The 21,333-nt window shown below is 41.9% G+C and overlaps 1 protein-coding gene across 1 annotated transcript in view; it reads left to right on the forward strand.

Annotated features, from left to right (window-relative positions):
* The window catches only part of ARB2A (ARB2 cotranscriptional regulator A), a 662,616-nt gene that overhangs the window by 462,814 nt on the left and 178,469 nt on the right, over positions 1-21,333 (forward strand). Inside the window, exon 9 of the mRNA XM_089679165.1 lies at positions 6,404-6,520. Within this exon, the coding sequence (XP_089535291.1) occupies positions 6,404-6,520 (117 nt within the window). The remainder of the gene's footprint in view (positions 1-6,403; positions 6,521-21,333) is intronic.

Raw genomic sequence — 21,333 nt, forward strand, 5'->3', positions numbered from 1 at the left:
CTACTTCCCACTGAAGCAAAGATCAACGCAACTGTGTTTGTTTTTAATGATTGGCCATTTTTATGATTGTAACTCTGACAAATGCAAGTGTCAAGCCATTGAAGGCCCATTCACACCAAGGGCAGTAGTTGTAGCACCTTTAAATGAATGCGTGTTAAGGTGTCTTGTGTTAAGGCAGCTCATTCATTTAAATTGGATTGTAAATGCATCATGATGAACCAAAAACCAGTCTCACACCAAGTGCAACGCATAGCAATAAATTGAGAAGGTGGGTTGGGGTTCTTTTCACAGAAAAATGGAACCACAGTTTACAAACTCAAGTAATATGCATTACTGTAGTGCATTGGTAAAATGGGCCCTCACACCATGTGGTGCATTTAACACATGCACATTAAAGTGAGATAAGTCATGAATTTGCCATATATTTTCTAATTCACCACAATGAAACAAAAATTTCTCTTGTACTGTTTTGAAAGCACATTGCAACACTTGGTTATGTGTTACAGTGTGTTGGGATACGTTGCAGCACAGGTGCATTTGGGTGCCATTCAGAATTATTGGCACCACAGTACACCAATGCACACAATGCCTGCACTTGATCTGTACGAAAGAATTACACAAAGCTTAAGCAAAAATTCATAAAATTCCCGAGTATTCAAAATCTTTCTCACAAAATGCAGCAATATGCCTGTCATACTTTTTAGCTTCATATGCACATACTTGTTCCAAGTAAAAAAATGAAAGGACAACTTCACTCGAGTGATTGTGATCATGGGGTTGTGTGTTTACTTTTAAGTCTGCTTCAGTGTTAAATTTATTAATTTGGAAAAAATAGAACCTTTTTTTTTTATTTTTGTTTTGAATATGAGAAAATATCGATTTTACAATATATGCTGTTTGTGCTATTTTTTTCAAAGTTGCTATATTAAGTTGTTATATTGGATGCAGTATTAGCATATGTTGTGAACAATTTAGCATATGTGTCAAATCCCCTATTAATAGGACAAAACACATACGTTATGCAGATAATAGCCTAGTGGTAAGAGTCTGCTTGTTAATGCACATTTGTGTACCATAGAACCAATGGCAAAACTTTCTTCTTCATTTTGGATAGAGCAAGGGAGGGTTATAACCCATCAGATTTTTTTTTTTCCGCCATCTGTGTCCTATTGTAGAGATTTCCCTTCACTTCCTGTCTCATAGTCAAACAGGAAGTGAGAAGAAATCACTGCAAATTGAGGAAATTCCTTGGGGACCCCCAGATCACCAGAACTAGTGTCTCCATTGGAAGATTTTCCTTCTATTTTTTTCACGGGGACAGAGGGAATATAGTAAATCTCCCTAATGGGGTCACAGACAGCAATAAAAACTGAAAGGTGTTCTAATCCACCTCCACACTGTCCAAAGCAAAACAGTTTTGCCTGTAGTTATACTTTATTGATCTCAGAATCATTATGCAAACAACTGCTCCTGTTCTAATTTCTGGATCTGAATCAGTCTGGAAAGATTTTCCCTCAGTTTCTGTCTTGGTAACAATGGTCACTTGTATAAAAAGAGGGAAGGGAAAGAGGGAAGACTGCAGCTGGGCACAGCACTGGCAGTACTGGCACAGCATTCCTGACAGGCTGAGGTAAGTGTTTAAGGCAGGAGGGATATAAAAAATATATTTTTTTATATTCTTTATTTATACATGTAAATAGGATACCAAGATAAGGTGACAATTGCCAATTCGTGTCATATAATGACAAGTAGCTGAAACAAGCACCCCATGTCACCAATAAATTGTAGAAAAGGAAAAGGCCGTTAAATAGCCTGCAAATTTGTTGTAGGTGAAAACAAGGGATCCAAAATGTGGGCAGAGATGGTGGCTAATGTCTAGCCCAGCAGAGTAAAAGAAGCCAGTCAAAAGGGTAACCGACTTCTTGTGGGTTGTGAATACAATGGCGAGGCACACCCAAAGGCCCGTAGCACACCTAATGCTAGAAACCACCATAATAGCAATTACAAAATACTATGAACAAGTACAAGATCCCAAAAACAATATAATACAAGGAAAAAATTAAGCAAATAGTGGGATTTTTTTTTATCTTAACACAGGGAATGCATTAAAGTAAAAAACACTTTAGAACCACTTTAAACAAAGCTGAGCAATTTAAAATGAGCAAAATAATAAAAGTATGTGTAAGCTGAGGTTACCTTCATTGTAGACATGACTAGATCTAGGTGTATAAGCAGCTGAGCTTGTATGCGGATCTCATCATGTCCAATTAAATTTTTTTTTTTTTTACAAACGATTTTATTTTCAAAAAATAGACTGTAGAGTGACATTACAGCTTCAAACAGTATGTAAAACAGAAACAAATGTCCAATTAAATTATCATTGTTAGCGATTGTAAATGGGGAAAAGAGTGTCTTAGTTTCGTTTGCATTTTAGCTAAAGATCACGTTACTGCAGATCTCAATATGAACATTATGCAGACCTTCTGGTTCTTCAAAAGGAAGTTGTTTTTGTGCATGATGTAAGTGTAATGAGGCAGTTAGGTGATTCCTGCTTGACATGTGTTCCCCAAAAGATGGGTCTAAAAGTATGTACAAAGCCAAATAGTTCAGGACACATTAGTACCTAAGGTGCTGTGACACATCTGATTAACAAGGATGCAACATTCAGTGGCCTCTTTGCTTGTATTGCTTCTCCCAGTGTCAGTAGAGAATGGTTCAACTACTCATGGAATTTTGTGCCAACAGCACTGGTAATAGATATTGCTCTGCTCCCAATACAGTGTTGAACAAGACCTATCTTACACATCTATTTCTGAGATTAAATTGTCAAATTACATAGCTTAACCACTTGCCTACCGGGCACTTATACCCCCTTCCTTACCGGGCCAATTTTCAGCTTTCAACGCTGCCGCACTTTGAATGACAATTGAGTGGTCATGCAATATTGTACCCATATGAAATTTTTATAATTTTCTTCTCACAAATAAAGCTTTCTTTTGGTGGTATTTAATCGCCGCTGGGTGTTTTATTTTTTGTGCTATTAACAAAAAAAGAGCAAAAAATTTGGAAAAAAAAAAGTTTCTTTGTTTCTATTATAAAATTTTGGAAACAGGTAATTTTTCTCCTTCACTGTAGTGAGTTGAATAGGCTGCACTGATAGGCAGCACTGATGGGAACTGATAGGCGGCACTGATGGGCACCGATAGACAGCACTAATGAGGTGGCACGGATAGGCGGCACTGATGAGCTGGCACTGATAAGCTGGCACTGATAGGCGGCACTGATGACGGGCACTGATAGGCGGCATGATGATGGGGACTGATAGTTGGCACTGATAGGCGGCAATGACTGGTGGCACTGACTGGCGGTACTGTTGGGCTGCACTGATGGGCACAGGTGGGTGGCACTGCTGGGTGGCACTGCTGGGCACAGGTGGATGGCACTGCTGGGCACAGGTGGTTGGCACTGATGGGCACAACTGGGTGGCACTGCTGGGCACAGGTGGGTGGCACTGATGGCCACAACTGGGTGTCACAGTTGGGTGGCACTGCTGGGCACAGGTGGGGACACTGCTGGGCACAGGTGGGCGGTACTGCTGGGCACAGGTGGGCGGCACTGCTGGGCACTTGTGGGCAGCACTGGTGGGTGGCACTGCTGGGCACCAATCATCAGGGTACTGATCATCAGTGCCCTGATGATCAGTGCGATCCCTGCTCTGACAATTGCCGGATCTCGGCAGTACTTTCCTCACGCTCTGACAGCGTGAGGAAAGTGCAGCCAAGAACCGGCAATTGCATTTTCCGGTGATTAGCGTGTCATTGGACATGGCTGGTCACGTGGTAAAAGGCCTCTGTGATTGGCCTTTTACCACATCACGTGATCGGCCTTTTACTACATCATGTGATCAGCTGTGTCCGTAGGACACAGCGATCATGGAGATTGCCGGGTGCATGCCCCTGGGGGCGCACAGGAGAGCGCATTCTGGGAGGATGTCATATGACGTCCACCCAGAACTGGCCGGCCGCAGTGCAGCCATCATTCAGCTATCTGTGGTCGGCAACTAGTTAAAATAGTTGTAAAGTAACGTACAGTGCTCAGCATAAATGAGTACACCCCTTTTGAAAAGTAAGATTTTAATCAATATCTCAATGAACACAAAAACAATTTCCAAAATTTTTAAAAAGCTGAGTTTCATAGAACATTTGTTTAGCTCATTACATGAAAGTAAGGTTATTAATATAATCTAGATTACAAAATCTTCAGTTTTACTCAAATTATTTGATGCAAAAATGAATACACCCCATAACAAACACTATTACATCTAGTATTTTGTGTGACCTCCATGATTTGTAAGGACAGCACCAAGTCTTCTAGGCATGGAATGAACAAGTTGGTGACATATTGCAACATCGATCTTTTTCCATTCTTCAAGAACGACCTCTTTTAGAGCCTGGATGCTAGAAGGAGAGTGATGCTCAACTTGTCTCTTCAGAATTCACTATAGGTGGTCGATTGGGTTCAGATCAGGAGATATACTTGGCCACTGAATTATTTTCACCCTGTTCTTCTTCAGAAATGCAACAGTGGCCTTAGATGTGTGTTTTGGATCATTGTCATATTGGAAAAGTGCACAACGACTAAGGGCATGGAGTGATAGTAGCATCTTCTCTCTTATGCTGAGCACTGTAAGTAAAATCCTGTGATCCACTCTTTTAGGCCAATAGTAAATGCAGAGTGGGAATTTATTTTTAATAACATTACAAATATTTTTTTTTATAATAGTGCTTCCATGTGGTCACACGGTTTCCTCTCCTCTCGTTGCTGATCACAGGTTGTCCACAGCATGAGGAAAGTACTGCAGATAACTGGCAACTGTCACAGAGGAGATCAGCACTGATCATCAGGGCAGGGCATCAGAGTAACGCACATCAGTGAAGGAGAAAAATTACCTGTTTGCAAAAGTTTATAATAGAAACAAAGAAAAAAAAATTTTTTTCAAATTTTTTGCTCTTTTTTTGTTTATAGTGCAAAAAAATAAAGCACCCAGTGGTGATTAAATACCACCAAAAGAAAGCTCTATATGTGAAAAAAATGATAAAAATGTAATATGGGTACAATGTTGCATGACCGCACAATTGTCATTCAAAGTGTGAGAGCGCTGAAAGCTAATAATTGGCCTTGACACGAAGGGGCCTGGTAGTTAAGTGCTTAAAGAGACAGGAACATTTTTTTTTTTTTTTTTTTTTTAGATTTACAAACACTTAAAGAAATGTGCATGCACAAATAAATGAGTCAGAGTATCTGCTCCTCTTCCCTTCATCCAAGGTTTCGATGAGAGAGATTGTGCCTGAAAGAAGGCCACTACTGCTGTGTTCTTTCTTTAAGAAGCTCCTAGTGCTTTTTGATCCCTTTATTATTTAGTAAATATGTATAGGTTTATTTGTATATATCAGTGTATTATTGAAATTGTAAATCTAACATTATATATTCACATTAGGTTTCATTTTTATTAATCAAAACCTAAAATATCGATACTGCTTTGTGAGGAACAGGGTGTTTCATTTGTAAATATCACTGGAAAATCACATTTACATACAAATTCTAGAAATGATTTATTAGCAACAATGAATATTCAGAAGTATCCAATCAACTATATACAGCTATACTTACTTTTCTTATTAATTAGGAATAGTGACAGTGGGTGCTGCACTGTAAATGGGACTACAGGAATGTACAAGTTCTATACTTTGTTGCAGTTTGTTTGTGGTGAGAATTATACTAAGACTGAATCATCTGATAAATTAGTTCCCACCACTCTATGGGTTGATTTACTAAAACTGGAGAGTGCAAAATTTGGTGCAGCTGTGCATGGTAGCCAATCCGGTTCTAACTTCAGCTTGTTCTTTTAAGCTTTGACAATAAAACCTGGGAGCTGATTAATTTCTATGCAGAGCTGAACCAAATTTTGCACCATCCAGTTTCAGTAAATCAACCCGCACGTTGCTTGTTTCCTTTTAGTAAAGTGACAAGGTCTTCTGTATTACAATAAAAATAAAAACTCCCTGGAAAACTTGTATGGTGAAGCAGTATCAAGGTTGTTTTGTTATGTTTAGATGCAAGCTTATAAAATCCATTTTTGTGAATGTTGCATGTTGGACCGTTTTTTTCTGCTTAAATGGGAAGTGGTCATTTCTCAACCTATTGATAATAGAAAACAGAATTGTGACTTTCTACTTTTCTGCTAGTCTTTAGCTACACAAACTTTTAATCTAGGACCCCATCAAAGTTGGTTTAAACACAGGAAGTCTACGTTTGAATAATTGCTCAATCTATAACACAGCTGGATTAATATCCTACATTTTGCATATGTTTCTCAGACCTTTTTTTGTTCTTTCCCGAACAGATGATTCAGCGTGAAGCTGATGTGAAAAGTAAGGTCAGTGCTGTAGCTCTGACAGACTCCGTTCACAATGTGTGGCATCAGGAAGCCAATAAAACAATTCGAGAATGGATGAGAGAGGTAATAACTGTTTGTTTGTTGCCGTATATAATGAATATACAAATTTTAAAAAAATGTGTCACATGAAAGTTGTTTAAATTTCATAAAAAATCCACAAGATTTTTATAGCTATTCATTTGCTCAGTGGCTATATATTAATATTACTAGTATTATTATAATATGGGATTTATATAGCGACAACAGTTTGCACAGCACTTTACAACAGAGAGAGAAGACATTACAGTTACAATACAATTCAATACAGGAGGAATCATGGCCCCACCTACTAAGCCACTTTTCTTTTGAATTTGTGATCAGAGTGATAACATGTGAATGCCCTCTTTATTAGGAGGACAGAATTTGTAGTATTCTACAGAAGGACACTTCACTATGACAAACAGTCTTCAAATCTTGAAGGTTCCATGGGCCTCTTCTATGAACTCTGATCTTTAGTTCTTTCCATAGATTTTCTCTTGGATTCAAGGTGATTGGCTGGGCCATTCTGGCAACTTTATTTTCTTTCTTTGAAACCAATTGAGAGTTTCCTTGGCTTTGTGTTTGGGATCATTGTCTTGCTGAAATGTCCACCCTCTTTTCATCTTCATCATCTTGGTAGATGGCAGCAGATTTTTATCAAGAATGTCTTGGTACATTTTTCCATTCATCTTTCCTGCAATGACATGAAGTTTGCCAGTACCTCATGCTGAAAAACAGCCCCACATTGATGATTCCACCTCCAAACGTAACCGCTGGTATGGTGTTTTTGGGGTGATTTGCAGTGCCAATTGACCTCCAAGCACGGTGTGCATTATGGCATCCAAAGAGTTAAATTTTGGTTTCATCTGATCAGACTATATTCTCCCAGTATTTCACAGGCTTGTCTAAATGTTGTGCAGCAAACTTTAAACAAGCATCCTGGTCATGGCCGGTTTATGGTGAAATGATGTTCTTTCCACTTCCGGATTATGGCTCCAATAGTGCTCACTGGAATATTCAGAAGTTTAGAAAGCCTTCTGTAACTAATGCCATCAGTATGCTTCAACAATAAGGTTGCAAAGTAATGTAATGAGACACTTTTTTATAGGCAAGCAGTTGAGAATGACCCAGCTGATATCAATTTGCAGTGACAAGGGACAGGATTGCTTTCTAATTACTGATAGATTTCAGCTAGTGTCTTGGCGTTCCATGCCTTTTTGCACCTCCCTTTTTTCATGTGTTCAATACTTTTTCCCTGTGTTATTCCATTTTATTCTAAGGCAATTTCTGAACTTTTTTGTTTTGGTTTCTTTGTATGTATGGATTACATGGGTTGTTACCGACATGTGGTGAAAATTTCATGTCAATAGCACCTTTACAAATATATTGAGAACAATTGGGACGTGTTCAATACTTATTTTACCCGCTGTATATGTGTTTGCGAAAGCATATCAAAGATTCAGCAAGCTGGATTTTTTTTTACACACCACACCTAAAACACACAGGTGTGAATAGGGACAAGAAAGAACATCTAAATGCATCTGCCTTTCAGAGTGCTACAATGCATAGGCTATTGTAATGCAGTACACATTAATGTGTGAAATATTGGATGTGTAAGGGAAAATGTCACTTTTCACAGTCAGGGCAAAGTGACATCCTAGTGATTCTCAACTCTCCAGCTTATCCCTGCTGCTCCTTCTTTCATTGTAACCAGGACCAAAATGCCTGGTATAACCTGGTGTTGGAGGACAAATAAAACAATTTTTTATTATTATTATTATACAGGATTTAGTATCAATACAGTAACAATACAAGAGGGATTTGAGGGCCCTGCTCCTTGGAGCTTACAATCTAGGAGGGAGGGGTGAATGGTACAGTAGATAGTAACTGTGGGGGATGGAGTGGTTGGAAGAGTAGAGGATTCCAGAATTAGCAGAGGGCGGGATATGCTTCCCTGAAAAGATAGGTTTTCAGTGATCGCCTAAAGGCAAGTAGAGTAGGTGATAGTCTGATAGATTGGGGTAGGGAGTTCCAGAGGATGGGTGACGCCCTGGAGAAGTCTTGGAGACAAGCATGGGAGGAGGAGATAAGGGAGCTAGAGAGTAAGAGGTCTTGCGAGGAGCGGAGTGTACGGTTTGGGTGATATTTACAGATAAGATCGGATATGTAAATTGGGGCAGTGTTGTGGATGGCTTTATATGTCATTGTTAGTGTTTTGAATTTTATCCGTTGGGCAACTGGGAGCCAGTGGAGGGATTGGTAGAGACGGGTGGTGGATACAGAACGGTTAGTGAGGTGGATGAGTCTGGCAGCAGCGTTCATGATAGACTGGAGGGGGGATAGCCTGCGATGAGGTAGGCCAATGAGGAGGGAGTTACAGTAGTCGAGGCGTGATATGACAAGGGAGTGAATAAGTTGCTTAGTGGTTTCCGGGGTTAGGAATGGTTGTATCTTGGAGATGTTGCGGAGGTGAAGTCTACATGATTTTGTCAGCGATTGGATCTGGGGCTGGAAGGACAGATGGGAGTCTAGGATTACACCTAGTACCCTGGCATGAGGGGATGGACTGAGGAAGGTTTTAGCAATATTTATGGTGAAGTCAGTGGGGGTGGCGCAGGCAGGGGCGAATACTAGGAGCTCAGTTTTGGAAAGGTTGAGTTTGAGGAAGTGGAGTGACATCCAAGCCAATATGTCGCTTAGTAGGTTAGTGATGCGGGTGAAAACTGAAGGGGTGAGGTGAGGGGTAGATAGATTTGCGTGTCATCAGCATAGAGATGGTAATTGAAGCCGTGGGAGTTTATCAAGTGACCAAGAGAGGAGGTGTAGATGGAGAAGAGAAGGGGTCCAAGGACAGAACCTTGAGGGACCCCTATAGAAAGAGGGAGTGAGGAGGAGGTGGCAGCATTATAGGTAACGCTGAAGGAGCGCTGCGATAGATAGGAGGAGAACCAGGAGAGAGCGGAGTCGCTGAGGCCAAAAGAGTGTAGTTTTTTGAGGAGGAGGGGATGGTCAACCGTGTCAAAAGCCGCAGAGAGTTCGAGTAGTAGGAGTATTGAATAGTGGCCGTTGGTTTTTGCAGTTAGTAAATCATTAGAGAGTTTTAGTAGGGCAGTTTCGGTGGAGTGTAGAGGGCGAAAGCCAGACTGTAAAGGGTCGAGAAGGTTGTTGTCAGTGAGGTGAGAGCTCAGACGATTGTAGACTAAGCAATTACACCACCTTCTCCATCATGTGACAGTGCTTGGGCCTATCATTTTGCCACTAGGCTTGAGCACTTTCACATGGAAAGAGATTACATGTTCCCCTGTACGCAAAATCAGCTGGTATGATGTGTCAGCTATGCTGGAGGCAAGAGTGATAGGGGGTTGCCTTGAAGTAAGGTGTGCTGTGGTGCTATTCATTATGAATAGCACCTAGTGTGTTATATAATAGTGGGCAGTGCACCCACAATGCAGCGCTTCACAAGGCATGTGCTGTACCTTGTGGTGCACTACATTGAACAAGAAAGTTATGTGCATTTTTGGGTGTGTTGTGATGAGAGGCTATTCAAAAAGTAATTCCACAAGTCTCAAGAATTTCACTTCTTTCTGTGCACATGGGCAGGATTTTGTGGCTAAGGGCTTGGTCTGCTGAACATACTTGTCAGAAATGTCTACTATGCATGCCCTTTGATGGTAAACACCTTTTTGGAGAATCCCTCGACAAATGAATCAAGGAAGTTACTAGGGGTTAGGTACTCTTGCTCCACATGTAAAAACCTAAGTCCCCTACTACTACAGTTTCTGCCTCTTCTCAAAGAAAGGGATCTTTCAGCTCTCCCCAGGTGTCAAGCCAAGGCTTTTGTCACATGCCCTGGCCCACAAAGCCTTCTCATGCCCTCCTCCCAATGAAGAGGTGCCCCCACTCCTTAGTGTAAGGGGGGGTTTGTTGATGTTTGTGCCAGTATGCCTACAAGGTGCCCAGACCTCTGAATCCAATCTGTCATTTTAAAGAGATACAAAATACAGTTTCTATAACTACCCCTGCCTTGCATTTTACATTAAAAAATACCAGCTTCATACCAAGGGAGAGATTTGATGACTGCCTTGCACCAACGTTAGACACAAGGAGTGGTTGTTCCAATTTCTTTAAAGCAGAACCAATGCAGGGATTTTTTCATCCAATGCAGTGGGGCTGTGCCCGCACTGCATTGGTAAATGGCTCGTTCTGTCCAGGGGTGCACAGAAAGGCTATACTTACCTGATCCTTTGATCCTCTAGAAAACAGTGATTCCCCGCGTCCATTGTTGGACTGTTCCTGCTGTCCTCACATCCAGAGCTAGTCTATGACGTGCCTCACCCACATCTTCAATCTCTCCCTCTCCTCAGGCACTTTCCCCTCCCCTCTGAAACATGCACACATCACCCCCATACTTAAAAAGCCCTCCCTGGACCCCAATGACCCGAACAACCTCAGACCCATCTCCCTGCTCCCATTTACATCTAAACTCCTCGAGCGCCTAGTCTACACCCGCCTATGCTCTCACCTCAATGACAACAACCTCCTCGATCCCCTACAGTCCGGCTTCCGTCCCCTACACTCCACCGAAACTGCCTTACTCAAACTCTCCAACGACCTGCTAACCGCCAAAGCTAATGGACACTATTCAGTGCTCCTACTCCTTGACCTCTCTGCGGCCTTCGACACAGTCGACCACCCCCTCCTCCTCAAAAAACTACACTCCCTCGGCCTCAGAGATTCTGCTCTCTCCTGGATCTCATCCTACCTGTCACAACGCTCTTTCAGCGTTACCTATAATGCTACCACCTCCCCCTCACTCCCCCTCTCTGTTGGGGTCCCTCAAGGCTCTGTCCTCGGGCCCCTTCTCTTCTCCATCTATACCTCCTCCCTTGGCCAACTCATACACTCTCACGGCTTCAACTACCACCTCTATGCCGACGACACACAAATCTATCTCTCAACCCCCCACCTCACCCCCTTGGTCTCAGCCCGAATCACACACCTACTGAGCGACATATCAGACTGGATGTCGCTCCACTTCCTTAAATTGAACCTCTCCAAAACCGAGTTTCTTGTCTTCCCCCCAGCCCGGACACCACCCCCCATTGATTTCTCCGTCACATCCAACAACGCTACCATCAAACCCGCCCTGCAGGCCAGAGTACTGGGTGTTATTCTGGACTCCAACCTATCCTTCCAGCCCCAAGTCCAATCTTTAACAAACTCGTGCAGACTCCACCTCCGCAACATCGCCAAAATCCGCACGTTCCTAACCCCAGAAACCACTAAACAGCTCATCCACTCCCTCATCATATCACGACTCGACTACTGCAACTCCCTCCTCACTGGCCTGCCTCGCCGCTGGCTATCCCCTCTTCAGTCCATCCTGAACACGGCTGCCAGACTCATTCACCTTTCCAACCGCTCTGTCTCCGCCACCCCCCTCTGCCAATCCCTCCACTGGCTTCCGATTGCGCAACGGATCAAATTCAAAATCCTAACGCTGACGTACAAAGCTGTCCACCATACTGCCCCGAATTACATCACTGACCTAATATCCAAGTACCGCCCAGCACGCACACTCCGCTCCTCACAAGACCTCCTTCTCTCTAGTTCCCTGGTCTCCTCCTCCCATGCCCGCCTCCAGGACTTCTCCAGGGTGTCACCCATCCTCTGGAACTCCCTGCCCCAACCCATCAGATTATCACCTACTCTCCTCTCCTTTAGGCGCACCCTGAAAACCCATCTCTTCAGGGAAGCCTACCCCACCCCCTGCTAACTTGCCTCCCTCCTCCACTCTTCCTACCACTCCATCCCCCACAGCTATCTCCTCCTGTGCCACCACCCCCTCCCTCCTAGATTGTAAGCTCGAAAGAACAGGGCCCTTGATCCCCTCATGTTCTGCATTGTATTGGTATTGTTCTGTCACATGTTCTGTCTCCCTTTGTAATGTACAGCGCTGAGCGAACTATTGGCGCTTTATAAATACTGTATAATAATAATAATAATGATGATGTCAGAAACAGTCCACCGCACAAGACTGCTAGACCGTGGAGGGGGGGCAGAAACAGCAGGGCCTGGTCTTGAGCTTGGAGGATCAGCAAATTCGGGTAAGTATATCTCCATTCTCCTCACCCCTAGACATAAACGAGCAGTTAATACATGCAGTGCGGACACAGCCCCACTGCATGGGAAAAAATTCATGGAATGCTTCTTTTAAAGGAATGCTTACAAGGTTTCCCAACCCAAGATGCCCCTCTCCGTATTTCCATATTTCTTTTGCACCAATGCCTCCTGCATTTTGCTGTGGAGGACCAGAACTTCCAGTTTGTGGCACTGCCATTCGGGCTTTCTTCTTCCCCCGAGTGTTCACAAAAGTACTTGTATGGTTTTTGGCTCCTCTATGAACCAAAGGCATCCATGTCACAAGTTACCCCCTTAGCCAAGACCTTGTCTACCAATGTCCAAGGGACCATCCAGTTCCTTCATACTTTTCAATTGGATAGTCAACTTTCCAAAGTCAACCCTCTCGCTGTCTGGAGTACCTGGGTCTAATCTTGGACAAAGCCAGAATCTTTCTTCCTCAGGAAAAAATTGGTAAGGTCGTACATATGGTCCTTCAGGTCAAAATAACACCCCTTAATTTGCTTCTGTGTAGGTGTCAAACGTGAAGAAAACCAGATGTGAACATTCTGCCTTCCAGGTTCAACAACAAACTGAACAAATGTGTAGCCAAAGCCAGGGATCTTTTAACCTTCACAGTATATGCTCTGGTACAGTAATTCCTAGTACTCAATTCCAATTGGTTCATATCTTCCTCCCAAAGAAGATCCTTTCTAGACTGCAGAACAAGATAGTGAAAGAAAGTGTTGGAGTGATCCTCATTGCACCAAATTGGCCCAGACGAACATGGTGCACAGACATACTCAGATTTCTGGTGTATGAGCCTTGGCCTCTTCAAAACAAACCAGATTTACTGGCCCAAGGCCCCCTCTTCCTTCCTGCTTCTCAGTCACTGACTTGAAGATTAGGGCTATCTCTGACTCATTTCCACATTACTCATAGCAAGGATATACAACTCCTGTAATATTTATCATTGCAATGGAAGGCCTTCTTTGCATGGTACAAGGATTGAAGGCTTGAACCTAAAGAATACTCAATTGTATTTTGGCCTTTCTTCATCTGGTCTTGACCATCATTTAGCTCTGAGTAACCTTAAGGGACAGATTTTTGCCTTATCCATCCTCCTTCAGAAACCTCTTGCCTCACAATTCTTTATCACAATTTTTTTACAGGGAGCTGCCCATTTCATTCCCCCAATTTGATCCCTTGTGTTACATTGCAATCTCAACCTGGTGCTCTCTGCTCTTCAGAGACCCATGTTTGAACTGATTAGAGAGATTCCTTTGGAATACGTTTCAAGGTTTCATTCTTTTATTTCATTGCCATCATGACTGTTAGTCATTTAGCGGCTTTATCTTGCAAAGAGTCTTTTCTTGTTTTGCTCAAGGACAAGGTGGTTTTGAGTCTAAAGCCATCCTTTTTGCTTAAGGTGGTCTCCATCTTTTTTCGAAATATGGCCATTGTCCTGCCCCAAAACAGATAAGGGTTAAGGAAAGAGTAATGGAAAAGTAAACATAGGGAAGAGAATCATACAGAAAACTAAACACTGTGAACCAAGAGCTTTGTAATACAAGGAGAACCATAAAGGTAAAGGTAAACCCGACGATGTTGCCATTCATCTTTGGAAGGTAGGTGGATCACTGGCAGGTATGCAGTGACTATCACACATAAATAAAACAAACAACAATAAACATTAACTCAAGGTAGGAGTATATACAGTTGCAAGAAAAAGTATGTGAACCCCTTGGGATTACGTGGAGTTTTGCATGAATTGGGCATAAAATGTGCTCTGAACGTCATCTAAGTCACAACAATAGAAGAACACAGTCTGCTGAACATAATACTACACAAACATCAGATGTTGCCATGGTTTAATTGCACATAACATGTAAACAATCACAGTGCAGGGAGGAAAAAGTATGTGAACCTTTGGACTTAATAACTGGTTCACCCTCCTTTGGCACCAATAACCTCAACCAAACGTTTCTTGTAGTTGCAGATCAGACCTGCACAACGATCTGGAGTCATTTTGAACCACTCCTCTTCACAAAACTGTTTCAGTGTAGCAATATTCTTGAGATGTCTGGTGTGAATCGCTCTCTTAAGGTCATGCCACAGCATTTCAATCAGGCTGGGGTCAGGACTCTGACTGGGCCACTCCAGAAGGCGTATTCTGTGCTGTTGCAGCCATTGTTTTGTTGAATTACTCATATGCTTTGGATCATTGTCCTGTTGCATCACCCATCCTCTGCGGAGCTTCAGTTGGCGGACAGATGGTCGTACGTTTTCCTGCAAAATATCTTGATAAACTCTGGAATTCATTTTCCCATCAATGACAACAATCCGTCCAGGCCCTGAGGCAGCAAAGCAGCCCCAAACCATGATGCTCCCTCCGCCATGTTTTACAGTGGGGATGAGGTTTTGATGTTGGTGTGCTGTGCCTTTTTTTCTCCACACATAGTGTTGTGTGTTCTTCCCAAACAACTCAATCTTGGTTTCATCTGTCCACAGTATATTTTGCCAGTAGTGCTGTGGAACATCCAGGTGCTCTTTTGCAAACTTCAAACGTGCTGCAACATTCTTTTTGGACAGCAATGGCTTCCTCCGTGGTGTCCTCCCATGTACTCCATTCTTGTTTAATGTTTTCCTTATTGTAGATGTGTCAACAAAATTGTTAGCATGTGCCAGAGATTTCTGTAGGTCTTTAGCTGATACTCTCGGATTCTTCTTTACCTCATGCAGCATTCTGCGCTGTGCTCTTGCAGTCATTTTTACAGGACGACCACGCCTAGGGAGAGTAGCAACAGTGCTAAACTTTCTCCATTTGTACACAGTCTGTCTTACCGTGGACACATGAACATCAAGGCTTTTGGAGATACTTTTGTAACCCTTTCCAGCTTCATGCAAGTCAACAATTCTTGATCGTAGGTCTTCTGAGAGCTCTTTTCTGTGAGGCATGGTTCACATCAGACAGTGCTTCTTGAAACCAGTAAACCCAAAACAGGTGTGTGTTTTTTAAGGGCAGAACAGCTGTCAGCAACACATCCAATATCATCACACTGATTGGAGTCAAGGTTGGCTCACTCCTGGCTCCAATTAGCTCTGGGAGAAGTCATTAAGCTAGGGCCTCACATACTTTTTCCTCCCTGCACTGTGAATGTTTACATGTTATGTGCAATTAAACCATGGCAACATCTAATGTTTGTGTAGTATTATGTTCAGCAGACTGTGTTCTTCTTTTGTTGTGACTTAGATGATGTTCAGAGCACATTTTATGCCCAATTCATGCAAAACTCCACGTAATCCCAAGGGGTTCACATACTTTTTCTTGCAACTGTATATAACATGCCTGAGTGTGGTCTTAAAGCAGTATTAAACACAAAACCAAAAACATTATATATGACAGCTTACCACTAGATTTGATGGCTGCACCAGTTTTCTTTTTCTTTTTTTTTTTTTTTTAATTTGTTTTATCTGTTTTCCTCTGGTGATCTGGCCAGTAACACATCTCCTGTATTAGAGTTCCCTGCTCTGGATGAATGAGTGTGAGAGCATCTTTAGACAGCAACATTGTCAGTCTGAGGAGGAAGGAGAGTGATAGATGTACTAGCAGATTTAAATACAGTAACACATTGAAGCCAAACTCCAGCTAATACTTTATAAGCTGTTACAGCAAACAGTTTTTTCCACTTTTGGGAAAAAAGGTTTTACAATAATAAAAGCTTATCATTGTTAGCACCCCTGCTAGTGTTAACTGGTTTATCTCATCTCTGTAACTGGTACAGTCTGCTGGAGAACATGTTCTTTTGAAAAATAACAGACTTACTGGCTGGATCACCAGATGAAACTAGAAGAAAGCTTAAAAATAAATGCAGCCATCATATCTAAGAAATTGTAAACTGCAATATAATAAATGTTTTCTTCTGGGTTTAATACCACTTTAACAATCTGGTCCAGCAGTAACTCTGTTACCGCTTGATCCATGCATGACATATAGGGGAAGATTGGTCACCCCTGTTGATGCCCCTATATGGCACATGGCCGTGAAACAAGGAGAGCTATTCTGTGACCCTAAAGATGGCCATAGATGGGTAGAATTTCAAACAAAAATGCTTAGGAAAAGAATGTTCTAAAAAAGTGTTAATTTTTGTAATCATTAGTGGGTCAAATCGACGTTTGATTTCAACTGCAGTGACAAAAAAAAAATCTAAGGAACGGGATGGGAAATTTTCTTGCACAAATGCATTTCTAACAGTGTATATGGTTTTGTTTGGTAATGTCCATTCATTCCAAAATCAAATTCTAAAATCAAACAAAATTTTTCAAACGACATTCAAATGTTCTGAGAATTTTCGTACATATCTTCCTAAGAATTTTTGTCCAAACGTCTATCCATCTATGGCCAGCTTAAGTCAGTGGTAGCTAACCCCCAGTCTAGGTTATTTTACTGAGTGACCAGGTGATGGATAGTAGAAAATAAATTCTTATACGTACTACTACAAGAGATAACTGACATAATTTTGGGGAGGATCCCAGGGGGGTGGCCAGAGTGTAAGCTTCTGCTCAGGATAACAGAGGGGTCTGGTCACGTAAAGTGGTTGTAAACCTTTGAAATGAAAAACAAACAATGTATAGCCTCATATAGTGCTTGCTTGCCTCAGTCCATAGCACTTAGTGTGGTTCCTGTCTGTTTTTTCTCTAAAATCTGCATTACTGATACCAATTACTGATACCAGGAAATCCTTGGAGACAATCCAACATTTTAACAAAATACTTGTCATGAGCATGTGAGAGAACAATTAGCTGTTAACCTACAGAATGATACCACATAGTGCTGATGCAAGTAAACCTCAGAATGTCCCTAACTGTATATACAAAGAACCATGCTTGCAAATAAATCCCCTGCAGTGAACTACCCTGAATTCAGCAAGAGTTTAGAGGGAGGTTCTTTGGGAGGGCTCTTCCATATTTGTTTAGATACTGAAAAAGATGCATGTTTACCTATCTTTCTACTTGCCCTCCTAACCAGAAAAGCCGGCAATGAGACCAACATCCCGGCTTTGTGCCGGACTCATTGCCAGCTTTTCTGGTTAGGAGGGCAAAGGTCCAGGAAGAGCAGCATTTCAGAAGGACACAATAGGAATTGAAGTATAAAAAGCGGAGGCAGTGGAGCACACACTGATGATTGAGCAGCAGAGTGTACCTGGAGAGTTTCAGATTGCGTTCAGTGGAGAAGGGCACACGGTGGGGATCTGATAACAGGCAGCAGAGTGAAGGGCATACCACAGGGGCAGTAGTGGTGTAATCTGCTGATCACAGAAACTCATTTATTGCCAGAGTCTGGTTGGCCATTTTGCTATATGCTCATGGTTGCTGTATCCACTAGGAGCATATAGCCTAAGGGAAAGCAGCTGCCTTTGTGGTTACTTTGTGCACCAGCTGCAAACTGTACTGCCTTGCCATAACTGTTGTTTCGGCAGTAGTTAAAGGGTTACATTTATAGCTAACATATAGTATGTTAAGTAAGTTGTAGATAAAATAAAAATAACATTTTAACCACGGCATACTTATAGTATTTGATTCTAAGATGGTTAATTTTTTAACACCTGCTCCCCTGCTCCATATGATAAATAAATATTATTAATGGTCAGAAAATATTTTTTTGCATTGATGTTCAGTGCAGTATTGCCCTCTTACATTGATGGTCAGTGTTGTGCCCCCATACATGGGTGGTCATTGTTGAGCCCCCTTACATTGTTCAGTAAAAAAGTGTCCCCTCAGATTGGTGACTGGTGTTCTGCTCCCTTACATAGGTGGCCATTGGAGAAGGACAGACTTTTATATATGGTTAATTGGTGACAGACCCCCCTAGATTGGTGGTCATTGGAAGAAGGGCCTCCTTTACGCTGGTGGTCATTGGAAAGAGTGCCATGTTAAACTACTGCTCAGTAGGAAGAATGACCATTATATTGGTAGTCGTCGTAATGCTTTATTACATAGGTAGTCAGTGGAAAGAATGACCCTTACATTGGTGGTAAGAAATGAAGGTTCAATTGGTAGAATGCTCTTCTTTTTTTCTTGGATGAAAGCTTTGGGTCTTTGTCACAAAGTCATAAAGAGGCTGTATAATTAATCAGCCTTTAGATAAAAAATAATGCTCCACTGAAGCATATTTCTAAGAGGCAGGGTTGTAGATATTTTATTCAGCTAAGTCTGGTCTCAACAATCTTTTATATTGCACACAGTTGCTCTGCTGGGTCATAACCTGTTATGATTATTGGGAATTTATGGTCTGTCCTTGTGTCACTGGAGGATATACAAGCAATTAAGTGCTCAAGGAGTAATTTTTACAATTAAATATTCTCAAATTAAGGACCTCAAAGGTCCCTGAAGTAATGATTTTCATTCCAGGGAGCAGTCTAAAATAAAGGTTGAACAAGAACCAAACTAGACTAAATAGTGCTGCAATCAGCCACATTAAACAGATTATTTTGCTTATTTTGCTCTACTGGGATACTCTTCATATGTTAATTTTTCTATGCGGCGCTTTTATCTGCCGCATGCTATTCTTTTTCCTGCATACTTCTAATTGCCTATACGCATATACATTAAACTGTTACTCGACTAGTAAAAGCTGCATTAAAATGATATAATAATAATATTATAATTGACTCTATTTAAGCAAGGCCAAGCAGCCAGATCTTCTTTGAGACTTATCGTGGTGAAGGCAGGGTGTGTGAAAAGATTGAATGATATTTAAAATATATAACTAATAGCTGCTTGTCTGATTCTCTAATTGCTGTCATTACTGAGAGACGGGGGAAAAAAGTCGTTTTAGACCTTTTCTGTAGTAACATTGTTGGCCTATTTTTAGCAAGCATACAAGTCATGGATTTTCAATGTATGAGGAGCTGAGATGAATGATAAAGCAAATCGTTCATTTGCATATCTTGACAGTGCTCTGTGTAGGATTTTTTCCCTCCCAAGCCCCAGTCACAGTTCACATAAAAGATGTGTTAATTGTGTGCTAATGTATAGCGTTTTACAAGATTCTGATACAGTAGTCTGTCAACGGTAATACTAATTCCATTACTTAAAAAAATTGAATAGGCATATAAGAAAAATTTCTTCTCTGATTCATGCCATATTAAAAGGCTCTCACAAATTTATTATGTCTGTCAAGAATCATTTTTTTCTGGCCCGATATTCCACTTGTTCAGTCCTCAGTCTAAAGCCTGGTGTACACCAGTAATCTTTGCTATCAGTACAGAGCATGGGTTAACACTAAAATGAATTTCTCACATGTGAGGCAAGGTCACAGTGGTGTAAAGCACACAAAAACTGTGTTGAAATTGCTTTTACGTTTTATAGGAAACTATAATAGATTGGAGTACATTTTATTTTATTTTTAGATTTTATATGAATGCTTTATATTATATTTTACATGTATATAAATTATCAGAGTGAAATAGAAGCTATATGCCTTCCAGCACTCTCAGGGTAAAGGAAACTTACAGACCCATATACATTCCATTTACATTCATACTGCTATTGCCAGGTAATTTCCAATGTTAAAGTGGCTATTTTACATTTGTTTCTTTAACCACTTGCCTACTGGGCACTTATACCCCCTTCCTGCCCAGCCCAATTTCCAGCTTTCAGCGCTGTTGCACTTTGAATGACAATTGCGCAGTCATGCAACACCAACACTGTACCTATATGAAATTTTTATAATTTTTTTGTGACAGATAGAGCTTTATTGTGGTGGTATTTAATCACCTCTGGGTTTTTTATTTTTTCTTAAACAAACCCAAAACCACTGAAAATTTTGAAAAAAAAAATGTTTTTTCTTAGTTTTTGTTATAAAATTTTGTAAATAAGTGATTTTTCTCCTTCACTGATGTGCGCTAATGAGGCTGCAGTGATGGGCACTGATAGGCTGCACTGATGGACACTGATAAGTGGCACAGATGGGCACTGATGAGGAGGCACTGATAGGCATTGCCAGGCATCACTGATGGGCACTGAAAGGCAGCACTGATACATGGCACTGATAGGCAGCACTGATAGGCGGCACTGACTGGCACCGTTAGGTGGCACTGACTGGCACTGTTAGGCGGCACTGACTGGCACTGTTAGGCAGCACTGACTGGCACTGATAGGCGGCACTGATGTGCACTGATAGGCAGCACTGACTGGCACTGATAGGTGGCACTGACTGGCACTGATAGGTGGCACTGATTGGCAGCACTGATAGGTGGCACTGATTGGCATTGATAGGTGGCACTGACTGGCACTGATGGGTGACACTGAAAGGCAGCTCAGATGGGCACTGATATGTGGCATTGATGTTCACTGGTAGGCACTGATGGGCACTGGCACGAGGCACTGATGAGCACTGACTGCTGGCACTGATGGACACTGACAGGTCGCACTTCCGGGGCCACACTGATCATCAGGGCACACTGATCATCAGTGCCCTGATGATCAGTGTACATGTCCCCTCCGTGGAAAGCCGATCACCGGCTCTCCTCTCCTCCTGAGCTGTCAGCGTGACAGCTCAAGAGGAGAGAAATGCCGATAACCGGCATTTCCCTGTTTACATGTGATCAGCTGTGATTGGACACAGCTGATCACATGACCGAGCCGCCATCTTCGGCTCTTTCCGCGATTGGTAATCCGCTGTGTCCGAGGGACACAGCGCGCCGTCGATCGCCGCGCATGTGCAGTGAGAATGG

Source organism: Staurois parvus, unplaced genomic scaffold (assembly GCF_062004578.1).
Source record: "Staurois parvus isolate SC_StPar_1 unplaced genomic scaffold, SC_StPar_1.0 ptg000218l, whole genome shotgun sequence".
Lineage (NCBI taxonomy): Eukaryota > Metazoa > Chordata > Amphibia > Anura > Ranidae > Staurois > Staurois parvus.